Source organism: Sitophilus oryzae, unplaced genomic scaffold, assembly GCF_002938485.1.
Source record: "Sitophilus oryzae breed Bouriz unplaced genomic scaffold, Soryzae_2.0 scaffold_306_pilon_pilon, whole genome shotgun sequence".
NCBI lineage: Eukaryota > Metazoa > Arthropoda > Insecta > Coleoptera > Curculionidae > Sitophilus > Sitophilus oryzae.
In genome coordinates, this window is record NW_022146870.1 from 1,401,223 (window position 1) to 1,415,847 (window position 14,625).

Sequence of the window (14,625 nt, forward strand, 5' to 3'; positions counted from 1 at the left end):
ATATTTATCTGGTTTTGGTAATAAAAATACTATGTAAGAAGTAATATATTTGTTTTTGTTCTTTGGAACATCCTCAAAAGGAAAATTCCACTACTACAACTCCCAGCGGATGACATACCAAAAATGTAAAACTTTGAGAAACAACTCACTGTAGTATTGAGTAATAAAAAAGCTCCCATCAAAAACATAGGATGTAAAAAACGGCAAGTCTCGCAATTCAATCTCATATAAAACCAAGTCAGTTTTAAGCACGTACCTAACAGTAACCTAACCTAACACCTATTCAACAATTTTGTTATAAATTGTTTGTATCAATATTAAACATTTTTATTTCTGTAATAATTATAACACAGATTATACAGATTATAATCTTTGTTTTTTCTTTATTGTTTTTCGCGGTTCCAATTTTCGGAATCGGGCAATAGTTAGGTGACTAGTTTGCGCACATAGCACGCCCACTTATGGCCTCTAAAATTGTGCACAGTTATTAGAGAGATATTGGAAAACCGAATAGCGTCATCCAGTATTTACGCGTACCTTATCATGGTTACGATATGCGCGCGTCAACGCAACACCCGCTAATAACGTTACCGCCTGACGTAATTTGCGGATCAATTACACCAAGCGCTCTTTCTAAATAACCTCTGATAACGTTTAAAAATTGCTTAAATGGGCATGTCCGGGTATTTGACAACCGGAGCCGGCCGGTGAGATCTTTTATTTTAGGTTATGTTTGAATTGTTTTGAATTATTGCTTTAGTTTTATTAGGTAATTTGATATTTAAGTAGCTGGGATTAGTTTTAATTAAATAAATATGGATTCCACCTCTTCCAATACTAAAGAACCTATAAAGAGTCTTAGGTTTACACCAGATGACGACTTAGCCCTTCTAAGAGAATTTGTTGCTTGTTGCCCTAAACCCACTGGCAGACATTGAACAATAAAGCACTGGAAATAAGCACTTTAGCCCTTTAGTTTTAAAATACCTAGTAAACAAAACAATTTCAAAGTTCTAGGTTAAGTTTAAATAGCGGACGCGACGCGATCAGAATTCTTTCTGATCCGATAACTATAAATGAGGAGAGTTAATACCACCTCACGTAAAGGAAATAACACCTGGCCTTATTAACGTCCATGCACGCTATTCGGTTTAGCGATATCTCTCTATTATGCTGTTTATTGTTACTTTACGCGAGTTTATTTTTGCGCACAGGAAATTTGACTCGTTTGCGCATCGTCATAAAAAACAATTTTCGTAGGTACCACGAATTAGGGACAAGATTTTTATCTGTATACTTATGGGATACCTAATCTGTGAATATAATGACTTGGCAATTGCATACATTCTACATTTTCTCTGGTTAATCCCTTTTTAATATTTCCCTTGTAATCACGTTTATATTTTTTTTATTTTATTTTAATTTGTATTTATTCTAAATTTGAAAAAATAAAACTGACTACGCCACTGGATTGTGCTTAAAAAAAAGTCCCTCACAGAATTTTATTAATCCGCAAAATACAAAAGTTATGGACAATTTTCCAAATGGTAAAAAAATTAAAAAAGGCCCCGTACCTCGGTTGGTTGTGAAAATATCCACAGGCGGTTTACGCCATTAAACGTGTCTCAGAAATCGAGCCCATGACATCTATGTTGGTTTTGCTCTATCTAGTGATGTTAATATTTCAGAAATTTTTGATTGTTGCAGGAAATTTTCGAAACTTTCAGAAACTTTCGGAAATTTATGAAATATTAGGATATTTTACAATTTTACATATTTTTTGTTGATCCAATAAAGGAATAATTTAGATAGACATTTGATACCAACATGTAAGTGAAAAGAAAAACAATAAACATAATATTAGTTGTTATATTTTTAATAAACAATACATAACTCATAAAAGTCATAAACATAACACATTACAAAAATCATTTGGTAACATTTGTACTTTGTACATAAACCATAAACTATGACTATGAACTTAAAAAAAACAAAAAAGCACGAAATATAAATTTAAAAAACGTAAAACACAAATAACTGAATTATTCTATTCCGGAATACTTTCAGCGCTGAGCTTGTCCCATCTTCATAGGGTATTATAGTCAGATATATTTGATGTGTCATCTGGTTCTGATTCTGAAGGATATGGATCTCTACCTCTACGAGTTCTAGTGGTTCTGGAGGAGTTTCATGTTGTTTAATATCATATCCACTTTTTGTTTTTGTAGTAATAATTTATTGTTATGAGCTACGAACATTATTTTGCCGGCTCTTTGTGCAGTTAAGCGATTCCTTTTTTTTAGTATGGATAAAACTGTAAGTACTGAAACTTCTCTCTGTGGCTGCAGATGACGTTGGTAACGACAGCAGAGCAACAGCTAAATTTTTCAACTGAGTATTTTTACACATTAGCTTTTTTCGTTTTCCTGTTATTACCGATTCTGAACCGTCCTAGAATTGTGATGCGTATGCGCAGAAGGAAATATGACGACATTATTTCATTTGCGCATGCGCTGGAGAGTTCTAGGACGATTCAGAATCGATAATAACAGGAAAACGAACAGACCTATTGCTTGCCACCAACATAGACAGTCTACATTTTTAACTGACATCCTAACGTAGTCGAGAGCCCATAAACCCGATGTGGCGCAATAATTTGTTACATCTGTAAAAATGGCTTCTTTATTATTGACAAATTGAGGATGTTTGTTGGTGATATTGTTGATAAATTCCATAGCGGCTGTGTTCTTCATTGTTAAGGTGCTCTCCCAGGAAACAAGGGTCCAAGAGATTCGCGGCAAAATGCACTGGTTTAAGAGCCATACGTTTTCTATTTTGTAAGGCGGAGAAGCATTCTTTTTCTTCTGATTTAAGAATAGACATACTTGATACACTTTCGTTAAATTTTTGCTCAATGTCTTGAATTTTGAAAAGAAATTTATTGCAAAATTCGGATTTTTGCGAATATTCGCGATTTTGGGACCGACTATTTCAGAAATTTCCTGCAAAATTCGTTTGGAAATATTCGCTACCAACATCACTAGCAATATCTAATCAGAAAATAGGTTTTCTCTATTAAAACCGACGAATTTCGACCACCCTGTATAGCTAAAGTATTCTATGGCCATACAGGGTGTCAAAAATCCATGGGAATTTTTTCTTTTATTTTTATCTGTAGTATCACCCACTGAAGTTAATTACACTCTTATTTTGACACCCTGTTTATCCATAAATACAGCATTGTCAAGAAAAAAACTACAGTATGATCGAAAAAAAAACGGCGTCCAGTTGGCTGGGAAATGAACATCAATGACATTTCCCATATAAATTTACATTTAAAATGACAGCGATCTTCATTCCATAGCCATCGCTGACACCGTTTTTTCTCGATCATACGGTATAAGCATAGACATGCTTATAGCTTTTTCTTGACAATTTTACCAATAAAAAAATGTTGAACAAGAAGGTTCTTGTTATAATAAAATTACAATATTAGCATTTTAAAAAATATATTTAGTAGTGAAGGTAGAACTTGTAATAATTAAAAGTGCATTCAAAAATATCACTAGCACTAATAATAATGACAAAAAAAAAATATTAAAAAGTTTGACAATATTATAACTCGTATTTTAAAACAAGATCATCGATTTCCCCTTTGGATTTAGTTCCTTGTTCTCTTAAAAAGGTAATCAGTTTCCATAAACCTAAAATTTTAAACAAAAAAAAAACATTTTTTGACTTAGTATCAATACCACACAATCGAAAAAAAAACGGCGTCAAATACGGCTGGGAAATGATAATCGATGATAATTTTGCCGAGGTCAAGCCCTAGACGACATCCTTTTTTAATCTTTCGATAATTAGTGTTAGTTTTTGACAAGTTTTATGTCAATTTTTAATAAATTACATCTAGAGATTGACCTTACCAAAATTATCAGCGATTGTCATTCGCAGCCTTCTTTGACGCCGTTTTTTTTTCGATCGTAACATTAAAGTAGGTTTTATAAAAAAAAAAATAACTTACGATTTTTATCTGTAGAATCCATGAATATCGTGAAAGTCGAGAATCTCTTAACCTTAGTTAAATTCAACAAATATTCATAAATTTCTTCGTTATTCCTAATAAACTCTGAAGATAATACATCTAGTATACTACTAAAAACACTACTTTCCAGGGATTCCCCCAAAAAACTCGGTATTTTATCCGCATTAATGCACTTCAAGTATTTATACTTGCTCTCGTCACTTTTTATACTTTTCCAAGTATTGTAAAATTGCACTGAATTACTTGGACATGTAAATTCTTCAGAAGTATTTGTTTCTTTGTTTCCTTTAGTTTTCGATAAATTTTCAGTGTTTTTTATGTCTTTTATTGTACTTTCTGTAAACTCTTTTTTCTCTATCACTTTCAAATCGTCCGATTTCAAAATAGACGGAATTTCTTTGGCTCGAGGCCAGGCAGCGTCGTTACTTAATTTTTCGTTTTTTTCATTCTTTATTTGTTCTCTTCCTTTCTTAAAAGCCGACACTTTTATTTCTTTGTCCTCGTTTACATTTAATTTTTGTTCTTTGTGTTCAACAACGTGCTTTTTCAATGGAACCGACTCTATTTCTTTTGATGAAACTGGCAGATTATTAACCTCAGTAATTTCAATGCGTTTTAGCGGTTTTTGTGACTGTAAATGTGGAGGTTTTTTGATAATTTTAACTGGGGTAATATCACAGCCCGGATCTGGCCAAGAACTATCGTTTATTTTCGTTTCATTCGAAATATTGTTAGAAACATTTGTTTTAGATATACTAGAAGTGTTTGATTTGTTTCTAGACGCCGTAAACTTCGATACAGGGCGTTGAGGATCTTTAGCTTCCTAAAAATTAAATTAAAACAGCTCAAATTATAGGAAAATCGATATATGGATGTATTACATGTGCTGCTGTATTGCCAAGTTTCTTTTTAATGTTGGCCAAAGCCGTCAGAGATTCCTTGTTTTTTGGTTCAAAATTCAGAACAAGTTCCAAATCATTTTGTGCCATATCTAGCTTTCCTAAATTTTCTCTGGCTGCTGCTCTCCTTTGTAAAGCTTTTACGTAAGTGTGATCTAATCTAAGTGAAAGTGTACAATCTTCTTCTGCTGCAGAAAAGCTTGAAGAAAGCAATTACACAGATAAACAAATAAAAATAAATAATATATGTTTCATTGCTTACTTCTTAACTTTTAGATGGCAAAGAGCTCGATTGGCATAGAAAACTGGGTCATAAGAATAGCATTTAATAGCCTTTGTGTAACAATCAATGGCCTTCGACCATTCTTGAGATTTAACATATGTATTTCCCTGTAAATAAAAAAAAATAAACTATTTACAGACAGCAGACGTATAAATCTCACTTTTTCCTTATGAACGAGAGCTTCATCTCTAACACTATCTTCGAATTCGTCCGTTAGTTCCGAATCGTCCTTAATATCATCTTCTAGCTGTTCACATTCTAAATCTGCATCGAATTTATCCCATTTCGCATAATCAGTCGGTCCTTTTGGCGGTTTATATTTGGACGATTTTTTTGAAGGTTCAGCTTGAGTTTTAGCTTTCTAATCGAATAAAACAAAATTGAGATCGCGAAATATCGTAATTTTAAAGTCCTACCTTTGATTTATCGTCTTCTTTCTTTAGGGAATCTTCCTTACGTTTCATTTCTTCGCCCCAGCTTTTTAAATCTTTACAGAAATCAGATAAGTCGCTCGCATTGTCTCTGAGTTGTTTTTGAAGAAGAGCGGGATGCATTTTTTTACAGTTTATGAAAATTTTAAAATCATTAAACAAATTTCTTGGTTAAAAATTTGTTTGTTTGTTTAGTGCCAGTGTCAAAAAACATGTCAAAAATGTCACAAAACTGTTGCTACAGCATATATAAATTATTTTATCTTTTTGTCATATATTAATTTGACTGTTTCAGCTACAGATTACACTTTAAAAAGTAAAATCATAACAGATCTTTGGTGGTAATATTAGGTCTGTTATCTATGGTAATATCAAGAATATGATCCAGAAAGTGGCCACATATTTTTTGAGGAGACTTGGAATTTGAGAAATTAAGAACTTAACCCTAATCTCATTTGTCAAAAATCGGTGTTTGTGATTTGTATTTTCATTACTATTTATAACAACAATAACGTTGCTATGTCTAAAAGACTACTTGCTGCTCTTGAATATCCCAACGCGGATAATATAAACTTGGCAGGTTTGTAGAAAGAACATTTTTCGAAACTTGAACTAAAATTTGATGTTATTTGCAGAAGAAAAGACTCTTCGTAATGTAGTGGTTTGGTTGGAACTGAATAAATTCCAACGTGCCAAACAAAGCACGTTAAACGGTTTGAAAAACGTGAGTTCGAAAGATTGGACGATTCATTTTGACGATTACAAGGAATGCTTTGGTTGTCCACCGTTAAGTTCTCAAGTCGAAGAGGTACATTGGTTGCTGGGGCAGGCTATTCAGAACGAAACTAGTAAAAACAGTAAGATATACATCCTTTTTTTGTCTCTAACAGGTTTAGATATTATCTTACATTTTGTAGGAAATGTTTATTTGAAACATGCCGTTGAAAACATAAAAACCTCCAATGTCCCTAGTGTTGTGGCTGAAAATCCATTAGATAAACTTGATTGTAAGTTCAACATTAATAAATATGTATTTTTTTATTTTAATATATGTGTTTATTTAGTTAGATCTACTGAGTTTGGTAATAGAGTGAATCAGTTAGCTAAAACTCTCAAAATAGTACCATATCCTGATCCACTAGTAACACTACAAGCAGTAAGAAAAGTCATATGTACTCGACTAACACCAGACTGTGTTGAACATCCTGATAAGTACATAGTGACTGTAAGTTTGCTCTTTGTGTTTCTAATAAATGATTTATAATTACTTGATGACAATTTATAATTTTTTTAGGGCACTCCATACCCTTTTCAAGATGCCGATCTGGGATTCGACCTGCACGATAAAGTTTTGAATCAGGCAGCGAAGGTTTTAAGAATGCTATACATTCACGACCTGAGGGACTTGCAAACCAAGGCAAATGAACTTATTGTTGCTGTACAAAATGTGACTGCTAATCCTAAAACTGATACCAAGTTGGGTCAGGTGGGAAGATAAGGATCTTTGTGATAAAACATACTTTTGATCTTCTTATTTAATTTTTTATTAATTGTGAGTATAAACTGATACTTGTATTGCTAAATATGCAAAATAAATTATACGTCTTGACTGTGTTGTCGAAAAGGGCTTTTGTCGAAAATTTCTCCTATTCCTAAACAAACTATTCCTGAAAAACAATACTGATCAGCTAGAAAGTACCTATCTAATTTGATTTTGAGATATTTCATACCACTTCCTAAGATTGTAGTAAATATTTTAGCGTTTTGTTTATATTTTCTAGCGGTGTAAATAAGGTAAGTTCCCATACTAGTTAGACAGGATACTGTAATTATTTTACAAGGTAAACATTTCTCATTTACTCTTTGTTTTTCCATAATTTCTATTTATACATGAGAAAATCAAAAATCAAAACATTTATATTGCTATACTTGTTTACTTTTGATGCTGTCATGCTGTCTTTGTCTAATAAAAACCATAGATTATAATTTGATTTCTATCGTTCAAGCCATTTAAGAATAAAGAAGAAAAATTCTATGTCGATCTGTGGTTGTCCATGCTTAGGACCTTGAATTTAGAAAAGAAGAACACTACTTTTATTCTGTGGTGATACCTATATCTTTGGGTTTCCCCTGTTTTAATGTAAATTTCCAACAAATAAAAAACGATCTAAAATGAAAAGAAAAATATCAATAAATAATATATTAAAGAAACCAGTGAGTTTAGGAGATACAAGATAAGTTAACGAAATGTTCACCTATTTTTTGCAAGTCCATCGCTTCACAACTGCCTCTCATCTTCAAATTATTGCAAAAAGGAACATGCAACATAGTTTCAACCTGAAATATTAAATAAATATTAGATTTTTGAAAAGTTTAATAATATACCCATATAAAATCTTAAGAAAAGGTAACAATAAGAGGTTAAAAAAAATAATATAAAGTAATAATTGCTGTTCTCACCGTAGCGAGTAGCTATTTCAAACACCAAAATAATTTGGCAGCTGCTTCTAATATCTTAAAGTTTTATCTCCTACTCCTATCCGTGCCCATATATTTATTTCTTTTTTCCATTTTTCAAGATTTTCTTGACTTTATGGTGAAGGAAGATATAATTGGATTCAGATTTCCGATACATATTCCGTAGAAGTTTGATACAAAAAGTTGACGGAAGATTTCTTCTAGCGTTGCTGTTAACAGCTTTGGGGATATTGTGTCTCCCTATATCTTACCTGTAGTTTATAGCACTATATATTTTTAACACTAATTTTTTTTTCACACTCAAAATCTGTCTGATATCTTCACAACACTAAACACTACCCTCCCAAAAATTCCACTTTTTCCTCCTGAAAAAAAAGGATATGCAACAACCAATCCACGATACCTACAGTGCAGCTCATACAGAGAACGTTAGTCCCTGAAGAGCTTGAAGCTGAAAAAATTGAAACACTGAACATGAGCCAATGTGAACCTGTAAGACATTCAGATAACCTTACTCAAAATGACCCTGCTGTGGTTCCTTGGGGACTCATACAAAGACTGATAGTACTAGAGCATCTTGAACTACTGCTCTAAAAAAATAGGAGCAACAAAAGAGTCTCATATATACATAGAAATTGTGTAGACTTCAATTTGGCTTCGACATGACTCTCTAACCTGTTGCATACAGCTAGCTCAAACATAGTAGATGTTCAATCAACGTAAATCTGTAAGATACAAGAAGAACCATACAATAATCTCCTGGAGGCGTTGAATCAAGTAGGCTGCAGTAGTTCCCGGGAAGCCTGGTACTTATGGATCATTATATTCCCATTCTTGCTTCAAACGTAGTAGAACTTCAACCCATGTGAACCTATGAAATACAAGAACCCCACAAAAATATTCTGCAGGCATCGACTCAAACTGGCTGCTGTGGTTTCCTATAAGGCTCATACCAATACCTGTAAAAAATAGTAACAAAAAAAGACTACCATATACATAGAGATTGTGTAGACCTCAATTTGGCTCGGACATGACTCTGACCTGTTGTATACAGCTTCAAATAAAGTATATCTTCAACCAGCGCGAACCTATAAGACACAAAAACCCTACAAAAATCATCTGAAGATGTTGACTCAAACTGGAAGCTCATAGAGGCTATCAGTCTTTGTAGAGCGCCAAGACCTACTCGTGTAAGAAAATAAACCAGACTTAGATATGACCCTGTTAAGTTTTGGACCTCAAAAATTTAAACTTGAACTAATGATGACCTCAAAAAGTCCTACAAATTTCTACTGCACTATTAAAAAACTCGATTCCTTTTTTCTAGGCCCTAGAATCATACCTGAACTTAAATTAAAAATTCAAAAATAAGTTTAAAACGACTATTTGTATTGAAAATTTAGTTATTGAAATGCTTAGATATTGGCAGGCGTTTACACTAAAGTAGAATAAGTAAAAGAAAGTGAGTTAAAAAATTAGGAAGTTATAAAGAGTTACCTACACCTACACGTTGAATTTAAGAAAATAAAAATATCTGCTAGACATTCTCTAGATTTCAATTTGATTAAGATAATATGAAGAATGATATTAATTATATAGTTAAAAGTTTTTTTTTTTAAATAGTTTAAATTAGAGAGAGAATGTAATCCCAAATAACTTTAAAAAGAAAACACTAAAACAATAAAAGACTTGGAATCCTCATTATCTTAGCACCCTCGATTCAACATTACAGAGAATAGAATAGGATGATTATTTAAATTTAGTTTAAAATTACAGAAAATTCTAATACTAATAGTGACCTAGAACGTCATAAAAATCTCTACTACACAACTTAAAAAACTTGATTCCCTTTTTTTGGGGCCTAGAATTATATCTGAACTTGAATTGGAAATATACAAATAGATTTAGAAAATTTGACTATTTGTATTAAATATTTAGTTATCGAAATGCTAGTTTACTCTAAAATAGTAATAATTAAATAAAAATGAGTTAAAAAATTAAGAAGTTAAAGAAAATTAATTCCCTACACCTACATGTTTAATTTAAGAAAATAAAAATAACTGTTAGAGATTTTCTAGATTTTAATTTGACTGAGATAATATGAACAGATGAGCTATAAAAACATCAAATACATTCTTAAGAAAAACCTATAAACATAACAACCCAATAAAAAGACCGATAGACATAACAGCCCAATAAAAAGACCGATAGACATAACAACCCAATAAAAAGACCGATGACATAACAACCCAATAAAAAGACCGATAGACATAACAACCCACTAAAAAGACCGATAGACATAACAACCCAATAAAAAGGCCGATAGACATAACAACCCAATAAAAAGACCGATAGACATAACAAACCAATAAAAAGACCGATAGACATAACAACCCACTAAAAAGACCGATAGACATAACAACCCAATAAAAAAACCAATAGACATAACAACCCAATAAAAAGACCGATAGACATAACAACCCAATAAAAAGACCGATAGACATAACAACCCAATAAAAAGACCGATAGACATAACAACCCAATAAAAAGACCGATAGACATAACAACCCAATAAAAAGACCGATAGACATAACAACCCAATAAAAAGACCGATAGACATAACAACCCAATAAAAAGGCCGATAGACATAACAACCCAATAAAAAGACCGATAGACATAACAACCCAATGGACCTCTGCTGCTTTCGAGAGGAAAGCATGTTCTTTGCTTCTGTGAGGAGCCTCCACAGAGGACGTTAGCCCCTGCGGATCTCAACCCAACGTGCTTCTGCGAGGACGCTCATACAGGGGACTTTAGCCCCGGTAGAGGTCGACTCGACACTCTGCTTCGCTTCTGTGAGGGGCCCCACAGGTGACTTTAGCTCCTGCAGGACCGCGCTCACGCCATCTCCGGGAAAATAAACGAACAACCAAATAAATCAGGAAATAATTTAAAAAAAAACTTACGTTTTTTGCAGAGCACCCCCCATGATGTGCATTTCTTGTACAGAAAATATACGCTCACTAACCTGAAACAACAGAAAAAATACGTTAGTTGAAAATAATAAAAAAAAGAAATAAATCTTATAACATACCTGATTTTATCTCGTTCCATGCTCTCCATCCTACTGTCCTTTTCCAGAAGATCTTCGTTCCAGACCTGCACCAATCGTCGTGCCTCCTCAGAAACAGCCTTAAGGACAAGAGTACCTTAAGGCAACAGTTAGTGAAGAAGGTACTACGACTGAGACCTTGCACATCGGACATCTCAAGGCAACAAAAATTATAGATTTACGGTAACAAGAAAGATTTAAGGTGCCTTTAATGAGATAAATCTATATCGAGAACTTTAGAGATTGAATAATAATAAATGAGGAAAATATGAGTTCATTTTACTTTATTCGAAAATACAATTAATGTTGTGCAAAATGCATTATTTTAAAATTATCAAATTTAAGTTTTATTATATTAAACATGAACAAAATTAAAAATATTTTGAATGGTTTTAGTATAAACGTACAAGTTTATTTCACACTTTTTTTTAATTATAAATGCAATTAGAGAATAATTAAAAAAATAGTAAAATGATGATAGAAAAAATAAGATTTAATCCTATGACAATGTCCTACAGAAAACTATTACAGAGACTGGAATAGAGTGATTATTGTTTGAAATTTAGTTTAAAATTACAGAAAATAAAAATTATGTCCTCTAGATTTTTTGAAAAGAACCTAATCCCAAATAACGCTAAAAAGAGAACATTAAAACAATAGAATACTTGGAATCTCCATGGCCTTAGCACTCTCGATTCAACATTACAGAGACTAGAATAGAGTGATTAAATTTAGTCTAAAATTACAGAACATAAAAATGATATCCTTTAGGATTTTTAGAAAGAATCTAATCCCAAATAACACCAAAATAAGAAAGGCTGTGAACCTCAATTACCTTAGTACTCCCCATTCAACACTACCGAGACTAAATAAAAATATAAAAAGAATAATTTTTGTTATAAAAATACTTGAAAAAAAGAAAATGGTTAATTGAAGATCCGATTTCCTGGCACACGTTCCATTAAACTTTGAGCAAAAAAAAATGTTTTTCAATAAGAAATTAAACATAACAGAGTAAAAGTCAAATTGGGTTTAAATTATTTTAAGAAGATAGACAACTCGAAAAAAAATTAAAGATATTATTTCTTGTGATTTTTACAAACGACAAGAAATACAAAGGATTATATATACGATTCGAATCAAAGAAAGAAAAAATGTGACCTTAAAATGCTGTGAAAAGCCTTAGAACAGCACCAGAACCACGAACCGACGCGACCGCTATAATAATGCTTTAGAAATGGTTCTTCTACATTTCCTCTTCATCCGCCTACTGAAACAACGATAAAAAAAAAATCAGTAAAGATGCCCGCGTCCAGAAAGTCCAAATAAATTCAACTCACCTCCATTCCACATCCTTTTACCGGCGATTCCTGCCAAACGACGTAAAAAGCAGTGTCGTCACACCGCGGGGGCAAAAGGACGCCCCTGGTTCCCCAGGAACAACGGAACGGTCCCTGGGGAATCCCATTGAACGCGTCATCAGGATCGACAGCACCTGGAAATACTTTTTAGTAGCAGGACATCGAAAAACACATAGACCGACTAAATTCACAAATAATTCGCGCTGCGAACACGATCATAGTTCTGGAAAGATAGAAATATTTCTCAATTAGATTTATGAAAAAGAACTGGACAGGTGTGTGTTCGGACTTACCTCACTAACACTGACACTAGGCTGAATATGCTGGACTACGGCCCATCCCACCAGTCCGATTAGACGTCAAGAAGTATGTCCCTCCCCCTCAGTGCTGGCTGTCCATGGCAGGGTAAATTTTATATTTTGAAATGAGCTCCATCGTTTTGACATGAGATTATTAGGAAACTTAGTTTAGATAAGATAAGAGAGTTAGGCAAAATAGTTTAGATACAGCGATAGAGCCGAGAAAAATTTAAAAAAGAAATGGTCCCTTATTCCAATCTCTTACAACAGTGAAAAGAAAACCCTAAAATAACGCCAGACTGGAACCGGCACTATTTTAGCGTTATCGATTCATTCATCTCAAAGACCAGTAAATTTAATAAAAATTATTATAAGTTTGATTTGAAATTATATAAAAATATAATAAAGAATAAAACAGTTTAAATCAGAGTGAATTTACTGAATTTATACGTGAACGGGAATACTAAAACAAGAAGGCTGTTACTCTTCGAATCGTAATAGTATCATCCGTTCACAAGAGACCACGTAAAAATGATTATTTTAAACAAAAATTATGTTTTTAGTGTGTGGTTTTTAAGAGAGAGAATCTATTATAATCCCATTAACGCTAGAAAGAAGACCTAAAACAAGGAAGGCTGTGAACCTCCATTGCCGTAGCACCCTCGATCCAACATTACAGAGACTAGAATAGCATCGTTTTAAATTTTTAGAAAGAATTTAGTCTCAAATAACACTAAACAGGAAACGCTAAAATAAGAAAGGCGGTGAACTCAATTTTTATGAGAGAGAATCCAATCCCAAATAACGCTAAAAAGAAAACACTAGAACAGTGAAAGACTTGGAATCTCCACTGCCTTAGCACTCTCGATTCAACGTTACAGAGATTAGAATAGGGTGATTAAATTTAGTTTAAAATTAGAGAAAGTAAAAATTATATTCATTAGAATTTTTAGTGCGAACCTAATCCCAAACAACGCTAAAAAGAAAACACTAGAACAATGAAAGACTTGGAATCTCCACTGCCTTAGCACTCTCGATTCAACATTACAGAGACTAGAATAGGGTGATTAAATTTAGTTTAAAATTAGAGAAAGTAAAAATTATATTCATTAGAATTTTTAGTGCGAACCTAATCCCAAACAACGCTAAAAAGAAAACACTAGAACAATGAAAGACTTGGGAATCTCCAGAGCCTTAGAATAGCATCGATTCAACATTACAGAAAGAATTTAGTCTTAAATTTAGTTTAAACATTAGACGCTAAAGTAAGAAAGGCGGTGAATTCATTATTTTTTTGAGAGAGAACCTAATCCCAAACAACGCTAAAAAGAAAACACTAGAACAATGAAAGACTTGGAATCTCCACTGCCTTAGCACTCTCGATTCAACGTTACAGAGATTAGAATAGGGTGATTAAATTTAGTTTAAAATTAGAGAAAGTAAAAATTATATTCATTAGAATTTTTAGTGCGAACCTAATCACAAACAACGCTAAAAAGAAAACACTAGAACATTGAAAGACTTGGAATCTCCATTGCCTTAGCACTCTCGATTCAACGTTAGAGACCAGACTAGCACTGAACGGTAAAATAAGAAAAGATGTGAACCTCCATTACCTTAGCGCTCCCCATTCAGCACTACCGAGACTTGATAAAAATAAAAAAAAAACATGAATTTTTGTTACAATAATACTTAGCAAAATGAGTGGTTCATCGAA

General features: G+C 32.9%; 2 protein-coding genes and 1 long non-coding RNA gene across 3 annotated transcripts; 1 reads left to right on the top strand and 2 right to left on the bottom strand.

The window, feature by feature from the left end:
- Positions 1 to 3,492: 3,492 nt before the first annotated feature.
- On the bottom strand, positions 3,493 to 5,866 carry LOC115884638 (RNA polymerase II-associated protein 3). Its single transcript, XM_030903295.1, has 6 exons — positions 5,644 to 5,866; positions 5,388 to 5,588; positions 5,207 to 5,334; positions 4,927 to 5,143; positions 4,025 to 4,868; positions 3,493 to 3,704 (listed from the first exon to the last, which is right to left on the bottom strand). The coding sequence occupies exons 1-6, from the start codon at positions 5,779 to 5,781 to the stop codon at positions 3,616 to 3,618; spliced, it is 1,617 nt and encodes a 538-aa protein (XP_030759155.1). The 5' UTR covers positions 5,782 to 5,866; the 3' UTR covers positions 3,493 to 3,615.
- Positions 5,867 to 6,086: 220 nt separating this feature from the next.
- On the top strand, positions 6,087 to 7,276 carry LOC115884639 (RNA transcription, translation and transport factor protein). The gene is made up of 5 exons (XM_030903296.1): positions 6,087 to 6,238; positions 6,294 to 6,515; positions 6,576 to 6,665; positions 6,723 to 6,883; positions 6,953 to 7,276. The coding sequence occupies exons 1-5, from the start codon at positions 6,178 to 6,180 to the stop codon at positions 7,154 to 7,156; spliced, it is 738 nt and encodes a 245-aa protein (XP_030759156.1). The 5' UTR covers positions 6,087 to 6,177; the 3' UTR covers positions 7,157 to 7,276.
- Positions 7,188 to 7,595, bottom strand: LOC115884640. The gene is made up of 2 exons (XR_004050584.1): positions 7,389 to 7,595; positions 7,188 to 7,325 (listed from the first exon to the last, which is right to left on the bottom strand). It is a non-coding gene; the product is annotated as an uncharacterized LOC115884640 (long non-coding RNA).
- Positions 7,596 to 14,625: the final 7,030 nt, after the last annotated feature.

Bases quoted from the DNA above. Each gene is read 5' to 3' on its own strand.
- LOC115884639 (XM_030903296.1), top strand. From the start codon at position 6,178: ATGTCTAAAAGACTACTTGCTGCTCTTGAATATCCCAACGCGGATAAT. The intron at 6,239-6,293 runs GTTTGTAGAAAG...TGTTATTTGCAG, and splicing joins GGATAATATAAACTTGGCAG to AAGAAAAGACTCTTCGTAAT. The intron at 6,516-6,575 runs GTAAGATATACA...TACATTTTGTAG, and splicing joins GAACGAAACTAGTAAAAACA to GAAATGTTTATTTGAAACAT.
- LOC115884638 (XM_030903295.1), bottom strand. From the start codon at position 5,781: ATGCATCCCGCTCTTCTTCAAAAACAACTCAGAGACAATGCGAGCGAC. The intron at 4,869-4,926 runs GTAATACATCCA...TTTAATTTTTAG, and splicing joins TTGGCAATACAGCAGCACAT to GAAGCTAAAGATCCTCAACG. The intron at 3,705-4,024 runs GTAAGTTATTTT...TTAAAATTTTAG, and splicing joins GGATTCTACAGATAAAAATC to GTTTATGGAAACTGATTACC.